Source organism: Cataglyphis hispanica, chromosome 26 (assembly GCF_021464435.1).
Source record: "Cataglyphis hispanica isolate Lineage 1 chromosome 26, ULB_Chis1_1.0, whole genome shotgun sequence".
Classification (NCBI taxonomy): domain Eukaryota; kingdom Metazoa; phylum Arthropoda; class Insecta; order Hymenoptera; family Formicidae; genus Cataglyphis; species Cataglyphis hispanica.
The window spans coordinates 1532017-1551266 of NC_065979.1; the positions used below are offsets into that span (position 1 = coordinate 1532017).

The following is a 19250-nucleotide window of genomic DNA, read 5'->3' on the forward strand; positions in this document are numbered from 1 at the left end:
TTCCTCTTAATTTTCGACAAAGAATCATCTCCTAAAATTTTTTTGCACTTATTTAGACAAATTTTATATAATACTTTATCAAGTATACGTATAATTTTATATTACACTCTATCAGTATACTCTATCAATTCTGATTTTAACACATCTGCATATTTTTATTTTTTATTTCTATTCTTAGTATCCTGTCATTCAATTGCTGATGAGTTGCGCTATTTCTTTCGCAAAGCGATATTACGCAAGGAGTTATAAAAACATTATTTTTACTGTCGCCGTCAGTAACTTCGTCATTTTCTTACATCATGGCAGATGTCACATGCATACTGTAATGTTACATTCTTACTCTCATTGGTACGCATCGCGAAGTGCTTCTGAATTTCATTGACATACTTCTATGTAAAGCCAGACTGTAGTTTGACCAAACCGTGATGTGTGGCATGCAATTATATGTACCGATTGCGCTAATGGAGATTTCCCTCCTCGCTATTTTCTCTGCATTGTATTACGACAAACTTTAAATTTTCCTACAATTACACGATCGTTATTCATTTTTTATTTCTAAAAATTTCGAGACATTTCTCCATCTCACTTATATGAAGAGTTGAAGTATTATTATCGAAAGATGCTCCTACAAATTTTATTCGAATTAATTATACGGAGCCTCATATATGGAAGTATATAAAAATCTCTAGAAAGCGTCTAAAGAATCCTTGTCAGATGTAGATGGTAAGACATAACGATGATTGCGTTGGATTAAGGGGCGAATATTTCACGTTTCTCTCTTCTTCGATAATTCACATCCTCCGGATGTGCCGTGTATATTTTTTTTCTCTCTTTCTCTCTTGGCAAGACCGCACCCAATAATTATACAAGATAACTAAGTGGCTGCGTGCGACCGCGTTAAATGCCGATCTTCGGCCTTACTATGTAATTAACGGTGACGTATAGCAGGTAAAATAATTTGACAGGCTGTTCGTCGATCAGGATTGGATAGTAACTAGTTGAACAATTAAAAAGTTGAAAAAGTAATAACTTTTAATTTTAAATGCATTAACGTTAATTTTTCTTATGCAAATTAAAATAATTTATCAATATTAAAGTTTTAACTTTAATGAGATAATAATTTTAATTTTAATAATTTAATCATTTTAATAAGAATTTAATTAATAATTTTTCAACTTAATTCCAACTGAGTTAATTTTTGTTTAAGTAACTTTTAAACTTAGTTAATTTTTAGACCATTTTTAGACCACTTCAAACTTAACTTAATTTAAAAAAAAAAATTATCCAATCCTGGTGGCGATGCATCGTGCGTGAATGCACGCTCCCGCGGCGAAGCAAAAAGAGAGGGAAATCCTCGCGCGTGAATCCCCGATTCGTGCGGCTATTTTTAGCGATGCGCGCATATTTCGAGCGGAATAAAAATTCCGAGTCGCGAAAATTCCGAGAGATTCCACGGGGATGTTGCGCGCGGAATATTGGACGGGGACGGTATAATGAGCGGCGCGTATCCACATCGACCGGTCGATCCGCGGCATTTTTTCACGCGTTTCCGCCTCTCTATACCCGGAGCCGATCGTGTGCTTGCCGCATGATTTCATCTCTTAACGCATCGCTATTTCCGTTAACGTGACTGTCGTTGCTGCGGGGGGGCATTCTTTTTACACTTAAAACAGAAAATGCCTATAAATGCTCACTTTTTAAATCATTTATTCGTGACAAAAGTCTATTTATAATCTTATACGTTTTGTAATATATGAGAAAAATATTTGAAAAAAAAGAAATAAAATACACATATCCATATGTATACATATGTGTGTGTGTGTGTAAATAGAAATAATAAATGGAATTTTATGAATTTATTCTCGCGAACTGTATGATGTATAAATTGAGCTTGTTTTTAAAGTAATTATTTTTTTTTATAATTTTGATTAGCTTAATGTGTTGATGTTTTGGCTGTACAATAGTAGCAAAAAACTGTCAAAAAAAAAAATATATATATTTTTTATTATATTTCTTTTATAGTTTTCGAAAAATTAAATAAATAAATCCGGATTTAAAAAAAAAAATTAAAATATCACAAAATAATATGGTTTTTGACGTAAAAGAAAATAATTGTAACTAAAATTTTTCTTATTTCATGATAAAAACTTTTGATCGTAATACCTCCTTTGCAGAAAGAGAGAGAGAGATAGATTATTATATAAGATTATTCTACAATTTTTAGTAAAAACTTTCAAACGAATAAGTGGATCTAAATCAAGTTATTATTTGTATAAATATTTGTTTTCCATAAGAATCAATAATTTAATTTTACCCTAAATAATTTTCAAAGCGCTAAGAAAATTATGCTCAAGTTTTGCACGGATATTCAGAAAAAAATAGTAGAACAATCTACGAAATTTTGATGCTCTTGTCAATGTTTTGATACATGACACATATATCTTTAAAAAGATTCATTTTTTCATCGCGTTGCCGTCTTCTCACGACGCGAGAACGCAGTTCGGTGTGGGAAAAGTCACGAGGTCATCGATGATCAATTCAACCTCCTTGATGATGGACGCGTGTTACCTTAACATTCCGAATGTCGTGATCCTCCGGGCTTAGCGCCAGAAGTTCGTACGTCGCTGCCGTGGTGTGTGTGTGTGTGTGTGAGAGAGAGAGAGAGAGAGAGAGAGAGACGGGAGCGTGCAGTCAGCTGGCCGAAGCAGTGCCGCTGCAGCTGCAGCCGCAGTCGCCGTCGCCGCCTGCCTGTTGAACTGACCGGCCGTCGAACCCGAGGAATGTTCCGCGAGAGATGTATCGTAATAAGTGCACCAAGTGCCCCACAGGCAGGGCGAGTCCCGGGAGAGGATGCCCGTCGTCATATTGGTCGTGCGAATCTATTTGCATTCATCCACGCGAGACTTTGACAGCCGCGAGCTAAACTGTCAAACTTTTCAACGATGAATTTTTCGCTCGACACGTTCTCGACAGGATCCTTCCGATCGTCGAGATAGATACTTTTCGCACGCGCACGGTTTCTCATTACAGTCGTATCGATGATCGGCCGCAAAAGCTCGCGGAAAAACCTGTGATTTTCCAATCATAGATCCCGTTAGTCGCTCGACGAGGGGAAGATTCTCTTCCCTCGCGCGAGGGACATTAAGCGTGCGCGGCACGATCGTCGTCACGTAAATCATAGACGGAAAGACAGAACATGCCCTACCGTTCGCATGCATGCATGCATGCATGCACGGCATTACACGGTATATCGTCTTGCTTCTACTGCTTGCGTTGCGGTATGAGGAAATTACCTTGGCTAATAAGAAGCTTAGCGGCTTCCTGGTTTACGCGAAATTAGCGTTACGGTATACCGACATTTTTATCGAGCTCCTCCCCCTCCTCTATACGCACACACCGTACTATATTTTAATTACAATAGTATTTATGCGCGATGGCAACTTACACGAACCTTTTCATTTGCGTAAAAATGTCGGATAATTCTTTTTTTTTTTTTACTACTTTTCGTCGCGACTGACGCTTATTGACACAGGCATAATTTATTGACGAGTATGTAAAGTATATATATATATATATATATGTACATCGTACTGTTACGAGTATTCTATTAGCATGACCGACGTGAGGAAATGAACAGAACGGCGTATACAACGCTACAAAACGGATGTAAAATTCTCTATGACAGTTTACTATACGCGCGCATATGAATTATAATTACCTGTATTCAACCTCCTGGACGGATGAGCGAGTATGCGGCGAACGTATAGCTTGCAGCGAGAAGTTGACGTTTCAGCATGCATCTTCTCTCGGATGCCGTTAGTCCTTCTGTCTTTCGCGTCTTCTTAAAATCCGGGGAGTATCCTAATAAATAGCAATGCAGATTGTGTTGCAATATATATTGTAATAAAAAAAAATGATATTTATGTACATAAGTGAAATAAAAAATGCACTGAGATACATTCTTGGGATAAAATTTTCAAATTGTGCGTGTACATATATTTATTATATAGTATGCAAAAAAAAATTAAAGGTGAAGCTTTCTTCCTTTTATAGAAAAGGCAATTTTAAGTAAGTAGCTGAAACTTTATCATATATTGCATATATTAATCGGATTGAGATTAATAAAAAAGCGTTACAAAATTTGAAGTTTTTAGTTTCGAAATCTTTCGATTTTAATTCTTTTTATTTGTTACAAAATTATATTATGAAAAAGCGTCAATGAATCACATTCATTAAAAAAGCAAATTAAAGATAAAACTCTGCTCTTTAAAATTTAATGAACGCAATTATACTGCAAATCTTTTTCTTCGGCATTCTTTGATGAACTTCTGAAAAATTTGTTTAATCGACAAATGTCTTTGTTTCAAATATATAATATATTATTTTATAATATAATATAATTTTACAACAAATAAAAAGAATTGAAATCGACTAAAAGATTCTGAAATCAGAAACTTCAAGTATATGTATAAGTGTGTACACACACACACACACACATACATATATTTTTTTTTTTTAGAATAAAGTTTAGATAAATTGGATGAATATGCTTTCTCTTTCTCTCTCTCTCTCTCTCTTTTTCTCTCTCTCTCGGAACGATCTTTAATCACAGATACGATTGTAATATTACGAAACTATGTTAGTACATTTACATACCACATTACGTTAAGTACCACGTATAAGAGACTCGCGAGAGCATTAATAATAATGACGAAAAGGCGGTGCTGATGAGTCGGTTGATGAGCCAATTTGCATGAGAACCTCTTAGCTACTGTACCCTCTATTCATGCCAGAGGGCAGAAAGTGGATGTCCGTAATAGACGTACTGCCTCTCTCTCGAGCCTTTTAGCAGATCCACTCTCCTGCAGGTCGAATAATCATCTCGCGGTCGCGGATGGACAATAATGATCGCTCTGCGTAATCGAGCTTAGCTACAATACTTTAGAAAATAAAAAATAAAAAGCACAATCGACTGAAAAATTCATCTCACGCGAAGAGATCTTAAAGGATCGAGATTCGGGAACTAATGTTGGGAAAATTCTCCGAGTGCTCGCGTGACTTCGCGATCCCTTCGATTACGCGAGTGATTCTTAACGAAGGGCAAAAATCACAGCGTGAAACGCGTATAAAAATGTCTCGTTATCATCAGCGGATCGCTCAAGCGATATTAACGATGGCGAGAGAAGATGATACTACCATTCGAAGGATAACGACTTATTTGGGTGCAAAAAGCGCCGTTGATCGCCATCCTTTTTGCCGACTACTCCATCATTAGTACGGCTATTCCGCGCTTCTTCTCGGATTATTGAAGTTCGTATAACGATAAAGAGACCGCTGATAATGGCGTAAGACTCGCAGTCAAGTAGGCGTCAATGTAATACCTGACATTAGAGTGATCCTCGCTCCCATGCTTGCACTCTCGCGCACGGCTGTCATATACATGCGTGTGCGCGTGTACATGACGTTTGCGCACGTCCTTCTCTCTGGATCCACATCCGTCTTTTTATTCATCGTGTACCGTCTTCCCCATCACATCCTCACGCTCGTCAAACAGCAAACATCGCGAGATGTGAGGATGGAGGGTTCTCGGTTATCGGCGTGCTGGAGTCCACGAAAATTTTCATCGAGATTTCTCTCAAGACTTACCTTCTGGTAAGTGCGAGATGAATCGCGTCAGAGGGCAAAGGGTGCGACACGGCAAAACACCTCGCATGATAGATTTGACATGAGGTATCTCTCGAGGAGAGAGACGCTGATTCACGCGCGAAACCTGCCTGTTCATCGATCGTGGATCATCTGGCAAGATGGATATGTACATACAGTAATGGATACAGCTCAAAGGATTGTCCGTAAATTACATATACAAAGCGTACTTATTTGCGCAAGACGTACTTCAACGCATGCGTGCCATAAACTATACTTTACATGTCCGGGTATATTTCGATTCTGCTTGGAAACCAATTTCTATGCTTTTGTCGAGAAATAAATGCTAAAACCAGTAAATATATAAGGTGTTTCTAAATAAGCGAAAAATTTTAGAAGATGAGTCTTTGTCAAAAAATTAAGGGAGATTTTTCATATAAATTCATATATATTCCTATTAGTTACTCCAAAAGAAGAGGCGAAAATTAAATTTTATTTCTTTTTTTCAAATTTTAAACAAGAAAAATGAAATTTGGTGGACATTTTCTAGTAGAAAGGATATTTATTAACATTTTTTTAATTTTCCTGTATTGTTATAAAGGGATGATATTAACAACTCCTATTCAATTTTTTATTAAAACTTTTTAAAGGAATTTAAAAATATACGTTAGAAAATTTGATTTCTTTACAAACTTTTTTGTTTTATTTTTTTCGTAAAATCAATAATTAAAAAAAAAAATTTATTATCAGCATGGCTAAATGACATGGGTTTTGAGTTACAAGAAGTTAAATTATAAAATAAAAAAAAAACAAAATAAAATTATAGTAAATGTTAGAAAAAATGGAACAGAAACAACACAAAATTATAATTTAAAAAAACCTAATTTTTACCCTTTTTTTTTAAGAAATCTTCAGGGAGAGATACAGGAATATATGAAAGACCAAAGACCTTAATTTTTGACAAAGATACATCTCCTAAAATTTTTCACACTTATTTAGAAACATCCTGTATACAATATCGAATTAATTGAAAAATACCGGTGATCTCATCCGGCAATCAATTTTCACAATTTAATATGATCATAATCGCGGCGAATTTTCTTGAAGATCATGATCACGTCAGAGATGCACGAAATGATACTGTCGCGACAATCATTGAAAGCAGTTGCTAGCAACAATTAGAGGAACATTTAATTTTATAATTCAAGAATGTGTATGTCTGAAGGATACGCAAGTTATCGAGATGAAGGATCTTGCAAATGCCTTGTATCGGGTAATTAACAGAGGTAAAGCAATTTATCGTATCTTTACTAAGGATATGTCGGACAGGCATTCAATGTCAAAAAATACCATCGGTGTGCTGCACCACTCTAGGGGAGAAAAGGAAGAAAGCTATCTTAAGATCTGAAATATCTTTATACACGATTCAGGAAGAGTAGTCACGCATGTGAATGTAAATGAATTGAAATAGAAATTCCTTGAAGTTCAAATACTTCAGGAAATTTCATGGCTTATAGACAATGTAACGATCGGATGAGCACAAACGATCTTTTTTAAAATGGAAGGAATCTCTCAAATTTTTAATAAATAATAAAAATAAACCTATTCAGTTGAAGGACATTAAATAGCAAACATATCGATAATTGACATCTCCGAAGCAATTGACATTACAATTCTTGTAATGTCATTTACTTTCTCTCTTAAAAAAATATATTAAAAAGTGTGTACACATATGAGACTTAAAAAAGATGATACTTTTTTAAAGGAGCGAGAATCATTTTTAGGATCGATCTAAAAATATAGAAATGGCAAGAACTAAGGAAAGAACACGACGCTAGAAGCGTCCGTCTTTTTGCTCCGCGAACCCGTATCGCGTGACAGTGTCCTGCTATTGGCGCGTATAGTGGTATGCAGTGGAAAGAAAAAAAATAAAAAAATAAAAAAAATAGACCGGTCACAGGACCGTAATGGGGGGACACCGGGCCCCCGCCTCGTGCATTCTTCCCTCTACACTACCGTAATAAAGCTGGCGGAGATCCCCGCTCGCCGGTTGCTAGGTGGGTGTGCGAAACGTAAAGTCGACGATCTGACGTTTCTCCGGGCTCTCTCGGGCCGATGCACCGCAGATTGCGAGTATCCTTGCTGAGGTCGAACGCTGAGAGAGGCTCCGTCGAAGGTCGTTGCCTGCTCGATATACCCGGTGCTCGTCTAGGAATTCGCAACAGCCAGTCCGTTCGCTCGCTCCCTCCCTCGATTGCTGCGAGAAAGAGATTGGAATTTTAATTTATTAAATACTATTCTCCTTAAGCAAAAAATTAATTTGATACAATGTTAGTACGAGTGGTCCGTGATTCGTGAAACAACCGGCAAGAAGCTGATTTTTCTTAACAAAATAAATCAAAATTGCATAAAATAAAAAAAAAATTTTTTTAAATTTTCTAAAGAAAATATCGTGTCTTACTTTAATTTGTATATCATATATTAAAGTGTATATTTAAAACAGAAAAATAAATAGTGATCTGTATCAAGATCCGCTTAACAGCGTCTTAAGCCAAGCATGCGTACTCGATTAATATTTAAAATCAATTTTATCAAAAACGAAGCTCTATATAAAAAAAAAAAAAAATTATTCTACAATTTTGAATTATTTTTTCATGTAGAATCAGTCTCTTGCCGGTTGTATCGCGAATTACGGATTATTCTATATATATTTTATATAATTAATAAAGGAAGAAACTTGACGCAGCATTATGTAATATCATTAATGATTATGATATTCGTCCGTAAATTTTATTAAAGTAAATTAAACGTGCAATGTGAACTAATTTTCTATGCAATATATATATCGGCGAGTTGTACATATAATCTATGTATTATATAATAACAGCGAATTTTTTATGCATTACACTCTCGTATAAAAGTGACGTGTAGTGTAATACCAAGTAGAAAATTAATTTTATCATGCCATGACATTACCGAATAGTTAGTGTGTGCCCACTTCCAAGGGTAACCAAGTTCGAGACTTCCTTTCGATTCTCGTCGAGGCCGATCGAGGTCTTTAAGAACGATGATTATCCATTTGATTACATTCATTGTCCGTGGAACTGGCAGGAAACTCGTCGATTACGGATACCCTTATTAGCGATCATCGCATTAATGACGGTTGTCTGCCAACACAGACAACTACTGAAATCCGATCGCTGATATCTGGAAAAGGACTTGTTCGCGAAAGAACTTAAATACCTGCGATGGGATTTGAAGAAAAATAAAGCAGAAAAAATCATAAATTAAACAGAAACTGTCTCTATATAAATGAGTCATTTTTTTAAATACAAAATCAGAAGTGGAAACGAAATTTATTCTTCGCAAAAGGAAATATCATGATAAAATATTAGATAATGTCAGAAGTAAAATATGATTGAGAGAAAGATTTTCAACGATTGAGAAATAATATAATATTTATTCGCGAAGAAAGACATAATTTGTAGCAGAAAGATTGATCAAAGACGAAGATTATATTTAGTTGCTGGAAGAGAGGCGGACTTCCATGCTTCATAAGGGAGATCCGAAGGAAACACAATGGCGAAGGTAAAGTCCACGAGGGAATCAGCGAGAATGTAAATTATATGTAGGTATTCCTTTTCTGGATATCTCGGACGAGCGAGACGGAATCGAGACGGGAGAGGAGAAGGAGCCGCGGTCCGGTTTTTGCTGGCGGGGTGCAAGGACAGGCGACGGCGACGGCTGTTGCTGCTGCCGCTGCTGCAATATTGAAAGTGGCCAGGAGAGAAACGTGACCGCGTATTACTATACTTGCTCCTTGAAAAGATAGTAAAATGTAGACCCCCGTCGTATAAATTGCGACACTCGCGGCATCGAAACACGGATACGCAGCGCTCGAACAATGGACAGCGTTCTCACACATCTCTCGATTTAGCGTTTTGAGTAACATTTTACGCGACCGTCGATTTGCGAATTTTCTTATCCTTAAATAGGAAGATAAATCGACACAATTACATCACAATTAAATAAATGCGTTATTAAAGGAGCGTATCCGTTTTTGAGCTCTCGAAAAATGAGTACATTTCTTAGATTTTTTGCAGCGCAATGACTTGACAAAAACTTTAATTTTTTTTACAATATTAATACATATTATTAAATACTTTCAGCTTAAAAGTTTTTTTTTAAATTATGCGAATATTTGTAGTTATATTTTTTTCAAATTTTGTATGCGAATTTCTAATAAGATTCCGTATCTGTTAACGAAGTCTTTTTTAATCCGATTCGCTTTTTTTGTCATGAATTTAAAAAAGATATTTTTTGTTATAAGAGAAAAATTTTTTAACAAACGGAACTTTTTTTTAACATGCCATTTTTATTTTTTTAAATTTTGAAAAATGTTTGAACAACAGATAGCTATTAATATGTTTAAAAAAAAATTGTATTTATAATTTGAGATATGATAAACGAACATTCTTATGAATGCTGTGTCGTCTTCTAAAATTGGAGCTCTACAAATATTCGCATAATTTAAAAAAATAATTTTTTTAAGCTGAAAGTTTTTATTTAAATATCTAATAATATTGTATTAATATTGTAAAAAAAAATTTATTAAATCGTTGCGCTGTAAAAAAATCTAAAAAATGTACTCATTTTTCGGAAATTCAAACCGGCCTGTTCTCCTTAAATTCATCATTCTTTTGCCATCGTCATCGTCATCGTCGTCGTCGTCGTTAGAGGAAGAGATTAGAAACTGAAAAGTAAAAATTATTTGTAATAATTCGAGTAGGGAAAAAAGGATGAGGGGTAGTTGGCGCAACAATGTGTTATCAAGCGTGCGTTATCTGCGCTTTGTGCGCGTTTTCGGGAGTAGATTAATTAATTAATTAATCTGACACTTTAATAACGCTTCGGATGCGACAATTACTTCGAGTTTCGTATTTAGTATTCGGCTATAATGAGTTCCAGGATTGATTAACCGCCCCTGTTCAATTCGTTGGAACTTGAAGTAATGAGTTAACTGAATTAATCGAAGTACATTATGGAACTTTCCTAACGCGTTAAATATCTTTAAAATCTAAAAAAATTAGTCGGAGGATTTCAGCGAAATTTCGTAAAGATACATCCGGTAATCTTCGTCGAAAATCTTAACGAGCGTGACGACCTAGGTGCTAAATACGTAGATGCTCGCTCACCGGAGCGTTTCTTCTCCGGATTCTATCTCCGAGCGCTAGCTGAAATCCTCCGATTTCGTCACGAGTTTCTCGCCAGAACGAGATCCGCAAAAGCGAAATGATTCGACGATTATGCAAATTTATCACGACTGAATTTTTGGATCGTTAGCCTCCTTTCGTTGGATGCATACCATTTCTTGATCCGTTGACAAACGAATGAACGAACGTGATATAATCGCGCTCTAATCAATGCACTCTGTATATTTATTTCTTAATTTCTTCAAGGATATATTGACATATACATATATTGTGTATGTTCAGAGAGTTTCAACGTATGAAATCATGAATAGATTAATCTCGAATACATTATTTTTGCAGAGATTTTAATATATTTTTAAATTTTTCTGTTTTTCTTCACTAACGACCACGACAATGACTTGATAAAAACTTTTTATTTACTATATTAATACTATATTATATTAACGAAATCTTTTTTAAATTTGATTCCCCATTTTTTTGTTATAAACAAAAAAAGATTTAAAAAAAAAAAACTTGGATAACAGATAGCTATCAATAAAAAATGTTTAATAAAAAAAATTGTATTTTTTATTTCGAATATGATAGATGAACGTTTTCATGCATACCGTACAGACAAAATTGGAGGAGCTCTGCAAATATTCACGAAACTTAAGAGAGAAAATTTATTTAAGTATTTAATAATATTGTATTAATATTGTAAAAAAAAAAAAGTTTTTATCAAATCGTTGCGCTGCAAAAAAATCTAGGGAATGTACTCTCATTTTTCGAAGGTTTAAACGGATATCTTCCCTTAAATAGAAAGATAAATCGATCACAATTAATTAAATAAATATGTCATTAAAGATAGAAATAATGTTTCTCTCGCAATATTCATTTTTTAATTCATGATCTTCGCCTATCGCGCGGAACTTTTTTTTATAACTGACACTGACGACGCTTTCATGATTTCGTTGCCTTTGTTTCGCAGGAGGACGGTGGTATAGAGTACTTTAACACCATCGTGGTGCAGCCACACCTAAAGCTGGTCACGAACCAGGGCAGAGGTTTTCACGTGAGATGTAGATACCAGACGCGCGACAAAGTCGTAACGAACGACCAGACCCACGTGTCCATGCTGCAATCTCTGCCATTGCAGGTAAGAAAATAATGTACGCATGTAAGGTACCCTTTTCTAAAAAAAAAAAATTTTATCAGACATACTATCGCCAACTAATTAAAACGTTTCGTTATATCGGTGAACTTTGATAAAAGCAATCTCGGTGAAATTACGCCTATAACTTTACAGTATTAATCTCTATGTATATATCTCCGTACAAGTATCTGGATAAGCGAATGTAAATGAATGCGTGATGAATCAACGTGAAATATGTATATTTAAACTGCGATTTTCTGCCCACACAGGCGACCGCGCCGATGCCGGGATGCACGATGAAGATTTTCAGCGGCGATCCAACGCAGCATCACGTGGCGGAGAACGTGAAGATCGGCGATCCCTTAACCCTGGTCATTAGCATCGATAAACAAGATATGTTTGGTCTGAAGATTTCCGATTGTCTGGTCCGCGATGGTCTCGGATGGGGTGAGCAACGGCTGATAAACAACGAGGGGTAAGTCGAAGCCGTACGTGATACTGAAAGAATTTTAGATAAGAAAAAGATTTTTTTTTTTTAGTAATACCTAACGGAAATTAAAATCCCAACACCAAGAAGGATGCTGGGCGAATGAAAATTACAAAACTGTTTGTTTACATAAGAATTCACTTTTATTACATTTATTTTATTTTTTTTTTATTATATGATTTTTTATTATATATATTTATTTTATTATTAATTTATTATTTTATTATTAGGTATATATTACTTATTTATTTATATATATTTTTATTATTTTATATACATATATATATGTATATAAAATAATAAAAATATATATAAATAAATAAATAATAAATAAATAAAATGAATAAATAATATATATAATAAAAAAATATTAATAAATTTAATAAAAGTAAATACTTATATAAACAAACATTCTGTGTAATTTTTATTCTCCATAACTCCTTCTTGGTGTTGGAATTTCAATTTCTTCGAGTTTATAAAGGACGATGGAAAATAACGTGAAAAATGAAATAATCGGTTCATTGACTTTTTCTTTTTATTTGATCTATGCGTTTGTTTGCAGTTGTCCGGTTGATGGCGAGATCATGGGACAATTTACGTATAATGAGGACAAGACGGAAGCCAGGGTAAACTTCCAAGCGCACAAGTTCCCGTATACAGCGAGTGTGTATTATCAATGCAACGTTAAACTTTGTGTCAAGCATGACGGAGGATGCACTAATACGGTACATAATCATCCTCATGATACATAAACGTTAGCGTTAGCTCTAGCTCGAATAATGACTCCATACAAAGATTGTTAAGTATTATATTTATCCTCCTTTAATGATTTTATAATATTTACTTTGCTCTGCCACGATCATCCCATTAAATTGGCCTAGTAAATACGTTACATAAATAGACATGCGGAGAGCATTACGTAACATCTGACCCTGAAAAAAATATTCGGACTTTATCGTTTTCTGGAGATTTGTTGGAAACGAACGTTCACTTATTCTCGATTTGCAGCCGCCGTTGTGCAATTCGATAGCTAGACGGCGCAGGGACACTGCCAACGATAACGAGATAAAGGGTGTCGAAGGTCTGGACGGCACCCCGGCCACAATCGAGGTTTACAGCGGTTTGTACGTCAACGAAGCCTCGGACGTTAGTTCCAAATTGGACTTCTCCGACGACGTCTTCAGAGAAAGAGTAATAACACAAAATAATAATCATTTTCCGTTACATTGAAAGTATATAAATAAGATAATAAGATAAGGTAATTTAAAATCGCGCATTCTGTTTATTCTGGAATAGAGATTTGAATAAGAAAATTTTTGAAATAAAAGAAGATCAAGTTTATACATATATCTTACTATTTTTTCCAATTTTTTTCTTAGACTATCGATGATCCAAACACCATATGCATATCACAAAGGAGCTTCGCCATCGGGATCGCCATCGCCGGTCTCATACTCATGCTGGCAGTAGTGGCTGCCATTTTGGTACTGCTCGCAAAGAGACGGCACAAGAGCGTCTCGACTACGGGATCATCCATTTACAGTGGACCGTACACAAACACTGCCTATAGCCACAGTAGTTAAATCCGTCTCGTTTGGCGCGGAATAAGCCTCATCCGGAGATCTGCGATTTTTCGTGGGATCTATATCTATATCTATACACGAAATGTCAGCGGATGATAGGTTTAATGGAAATTAATTTAGACTAAGTTGCTTTCGATTCGAAGCGACAATCGAAGCCGCTGAGCGCGATATAGAGTAAAACGAAACGCGAATCTCTTGCTCAACTGCCCCGCTCTGTTACTTTTTAATTTCAAGTTACATATGATATTCTCAGCTAATAATGACGGTGTTTCGAGATATCTGGGGAATTAACAATGGTTAAATCCTAAATATCTGTAGCTTTTCTATCTTTCTTTCACACTATCTCCACACCGTTCTTTCGAACGTGAAACTTTTACAACAAGGTCTTGATAATCCGTAGATCTTTAATAAAGAATTTATATCCAAGTTTTGAATGATGCAATATTTGAATACACAAATATATATATATATATATAAAGAAATTGCATATTTGACATAATGCTATTAAAAAATTGAAAGAAATATAAAAAATATTTTATACAATTAAAATAATAAGAATCTCTATCATAAGAAATATTATAAAAAATAAAACGTAATTATATTTTTAAAGGAGAAAGAAGATGTACATCAGCTTTTTTGTTTGCAAATGCATTATTAAAATTTGCTTGAAACAGGAGTGCAAACAAATTTCTCGTTTTCGAGAATAATTCATTAGCCTTCATTACAAAAAAAATCATGCTACAGACAAAAAACTAAACAAACTTGTATTTGAGCATCTATTCCGTCCGTATAATGAGAGTTGTATATTTTATATTAGCGAAACTCTTAATTCCAATGCTAATGAATCGATATGACTCATTCCCGTCAAGGATTATTTAACTTTTATGTGTATGTGTGTATGTATATGTATATGTATATATATATATATATACATATACACACATACACATATATATACACGTAATAAACTATACTGTACACTAGTCCGGTATATGCTGTCCTACCTAACATACCTATCGCATTAAACACACAACACATGCGAAAGCATCGTCCAGTTGCGCGGTCGTTTCGATAATTTAATTATTTGTATGTGAACTCATTTTAGTTAGATTTAAGTTTAAGTCAACACTTATTATTAGACGTGAACTCTCAAATAATTCAATCAAATACTCCAATGATATATCTTAACTTATCATTATTTTTCCGCGTACGATCGTTGATATTTCAGACGATATTTTTGCGTTTTGCCTTAATGCAATTTCCAATTTTGCATTTTCCTCTAATGCAAATCATGGACGGATAATTAATTCTTACATGATTTAATACACGTAAATAAAAGTAATATTATTGCCCATCATATAGTATATATTAATTCGATTTTTTTTAAATGTAAAATTAACAATAAAATACGAAACTCTTTTTTTAAATTCATTATCTTGACAAAAAAATAGAACAAAATAATAATAGAAATATCTTGCTAATTGATTGCATTTTGTATACAATTGTGTTATCTACTTGAAAATATCTAACCATGATTGAAATGTGAAAGCGTAATTGAAAATGCATTTATGATAAGGTCTTTAAAAAAAATGTTATCAAAAAACACGCAATTAAGATTCGATAAGACGTGTATTGGTGCATTCTAAATTTCCGGTAAAGTTATGTATGGATTAATGTCGTCGTAGAAATGCTAAATACTATCAAAATGAGAAGTTAGAAATATTATATATAAGTCGGTTAAAATCTAAGATTATATATAAAAGATCTATCTTCTATGCAAATTATTCGGACGTCTACGACGATGCGATATGTCGAATGAATCCGACGTACGTAAGCACTCAGTATAAAAAGATTTTAATCCATTATAACGCTTAAATGTTAATATTAATTAGATTAATTGAAACGAGATGTTGCTCCATTGTCGGTATTACAAATCCATTCGAAAATAATAACAAAGTAAAAACAAATTGTTTTCCCACGATATATGTACGATATATATATACATTTTCGAATGATTTTGATCTAATCCTTGTCGGATTTAATTAGTACTGAATAGCAAAAAAAAATGCAAAATGTAAAACAAGAATACCGACATCATGTATCATCTTGAAGCGTTTAGATTTTAATTGACAAAGACAAAAAAAAACTTTCTACTGCCAACGCAGTCGCGTAACTGGGTCCAACGTGGTGGTGGGTACATGACCATAAAATTTTACATTTTAGAGAGAAATCAACACGCGTAATGTAACTCGTTAACTTACGAAGCGCTAATACGCTAAACCGTTTCCGTGCAGGAGCGGATTGTTATGGTGTAGTTCTCTGAAAACGATAATGTATGCGACGACAGCTGTTCCGAAATGGACCCTAGCACGTCGAATAAAACGCGATATTGAAACGATTTTTCTTATGCTGGCGTCGTTGTGTTTTGCCGAAAGCGAATAAAATCTTCGCCAATCGGTCTAAAAATTTTATCTAAATCCGTTCAATATGCGATGAATATTTATGTGTCATTAAAAAAAATAGAAATTTTATACATAATATCTGTTTTTCTAATAGATTAATGGATGTAGATATACACTTTTCAATATTTTCTAATATCTCGAGTATTTCATAACGTTTCGCGCGTATGGCAATCTCAGAATGCCGCTTTGGCATTATAAAATTCAGAAATTTGTTTTTATTTTGATTGATTAATCAGTCGTTAAGTGCAATAATTTCGAAGCGCTACAAGGGTCCGTGGAATTTCTGACGAGGGTCGGAATCGCTCGGCGAATAGATCGCGCGTGATCTCTTGGCCGCGTCATGGCATTGGTTCATAGTGATCATTGGGGACGAAAATGCCTGTAGAAATGCCTGATAGAATCTTTTTTTCTTGGTTTAAGGTAAACACATGTCCTGATGTTCCCGCAATGTTCCTCTGGACCTTTGTCAAACGAATCTACAACGAACATATGTAAATAACGAAAACTTAATAAAACTGGTAACTATAAAATGACATTCTTTTTCAATGTCTCTTCATTCAATAATATTTAAGATAAGCCTAAATATTACCTAGAGTATAAGTAAACAATAGATAAGACCAGGAACGCGTGCGGAAGAGTATCTCGAAGACGCAGAAAGAATCGATGTGAGCCGGCAAATTATCAAACGAGAGTGTCTTCTTTTTTTATTGAATTATATATATAATTCGTTTTTGGAAAATATGATATAATATAACAAGAAATATAATTAGACTGACATGACTTCTATATCAAACATTTTTCCGGCTCTATGATGTTGTGCATTTCGGATGAGAATAATATAGCTCTTTATTTACGCCACAAAATTGTCAATTGCTTCGCTTTCTCTTCTCCTCAACCTCGCAATTATATTTACACACGGATAATTCAGGTCGGTTCTCCTTCACTTCGTTCATTCGCTGCTTTCTCCGTTTTTCTTTATTTTTCCCTCAAGATCATATCGCGTTAATGCCGTGTTCCGTGCGGCCGAATCGGTGAATATACTTGAAATATCCGTCCATTTTCGCAGGAGAAATATATATCTTATTTAATAAATATAAATTATATATCTCTTGTACACACGTCGTCGCATTGTACATGTTCGATAATGATGGATGTTCGGACAAGCAACGAGTGGCGTAATAAGCTATCGCTTTCTATCGTATAGGATTAGCGAAATAGGAAAAAACGCAATTGCGGTAAGGTACGTTGCTAAGCATCGGAGGCACAGCCACTGGTTCATTCTTATAATACGTGATATATCACGGTATGCGCGCAAAAAAATACATGTGTCGATACACTCGCAACTTGTCCGTGTCATCCAGCTAACTTTGCACTTTCAAGATCGGTCTCGTCAATATCATTTAAAGCTAATAAATCTCTCTATACTTCTAATAGCAGCAGTTGACATCTAGAAACGGGAATCAGTTAAAATTTGCAGCTGCAAAAATTTCATTGTGAAATTGTGCCAATTGTAATTGTACAATTCAACCCCAATTTGAACAGTGGATGAGAATAATATTACCGTTCAGATGAGAATACGGAAATATTTTTGGATCCTGGATGAAAGATTGGCTACTCTTCTACATATAATTCTACGTAGAATATGAAACGGGAAAAATTGTGCAATTTATCAACGGATTCGCCAATTCATTCATCAGGATATTAACCGATTTGCCAATGCGATTCTTAACTGTCAAGCATATCCACCGTATGATTCTCGGACTCCGCTAGCTTTGATATTTAAAGACAAGCAAATGTGGCAAAGATATGCTTAACAACAAGACCTCGCTTTAACATTGATATAATTTTGCTTTCATATCTGTACGCGTCTCGCATCCTTAGCAAGAAACAGCAAAACGTAGCATCTGATGTTTCTCTTACGCTCGATCGATATATATATATATATATATCTAACAAATGAGAAAACGAACAATTTTGTTTCGTAAATTGTTACACAGAATAAAATATCATATTTAGCAATCGTTAAAGCTACGAATCGTTAAAAGAATGCTTAAATCAAAGGAAGGAGTCCAGTAAACATGGTTGAAGAAAAAAAGAGAGATGACAATTCTCGTGCAAGAGAGTCGATGTTACAGTTTGTATGTAAATCTCATTTCTTCTTATTTTAAATCGCGTCGTTCATTTTCACTCCCCGTCTTGCGCCAATTTATTGCTCGCCGCTATCAAACGTCTTACGTCGCATTACAAAAATAGTAGGAAACGAGTATCAGGTGTGTTGCAAGCTTACGACATTTATATTACCCGTTCTCTTTCGTCGTTTATTCTCTTTAAGATTTTTCTTAAAAGCAAGTCACCCTCGATCGAGAAAAGTGACTGTGTCAATATCTGCCTATTCATTTTTTTTTTTTTCGTTCGGTCATTAGAATATACGGAGGAAATTACAAAATCAGTCGAGATTCATAATAATAAAAAATTCGTCACACTTTTGTTGTGCGCACGATAATTCCTTCGACATTTTACCTTTTCATAATGAATCCGAAATAGAAAATAGTTGCGAGTACATTCTAACACAATATTTGAACAATAATTAAAAGACGTAAAGATTTGCGCAAAAATTCGCTTTACATATTTAAGACTCTTTGTTTCTTGCATTACACGTTGAAATAAATTTAGTTTCTTCGCATGTCACCACGTGTTTGATAATATGGATTGATAAAATATATCAAAAAT

At 34.6% G+C, this 19250-nt stretch overlaps 1 protein-coding gene across 1 annotated transcript in view; it reads left to right on the forward strand.

Moving 5' to 3' along the window:
- Positions 1 to 17291, forward strand: part of LOC126858587 (cuticlin-4) — an 81536-nt gene extending 64245 nt beyond the window's left edge. Inside the window, exons 5-9 of the mRNA XM_050609048.1 lie at positions 11824 to 11991; positions 12258 to 12463; positions 13038 to 13200; positions 13484 to 13666; positions 13855 to 17291. Of these exons, the coding sequence (XP_050465005.1) occupies positions 11824 to 11991; positions 12258 to 12463; positions 13038 to 13200; positions 13484 to 13666; positions 13855 to 14058 (924 nt within the window). The 3' untranslated portion in view covers positions 14059 to 17291. The remainder of the gene's footprint in view (positions 1 to 11823; positions 11992 to 12257; positions 12464 to 13037; positions 13201 to 13483; positions 13667 to 13854) is intronic.
- The last annotated feature ends 1959 nt before the right edge of the window (positions 17292 to 19250 follow it).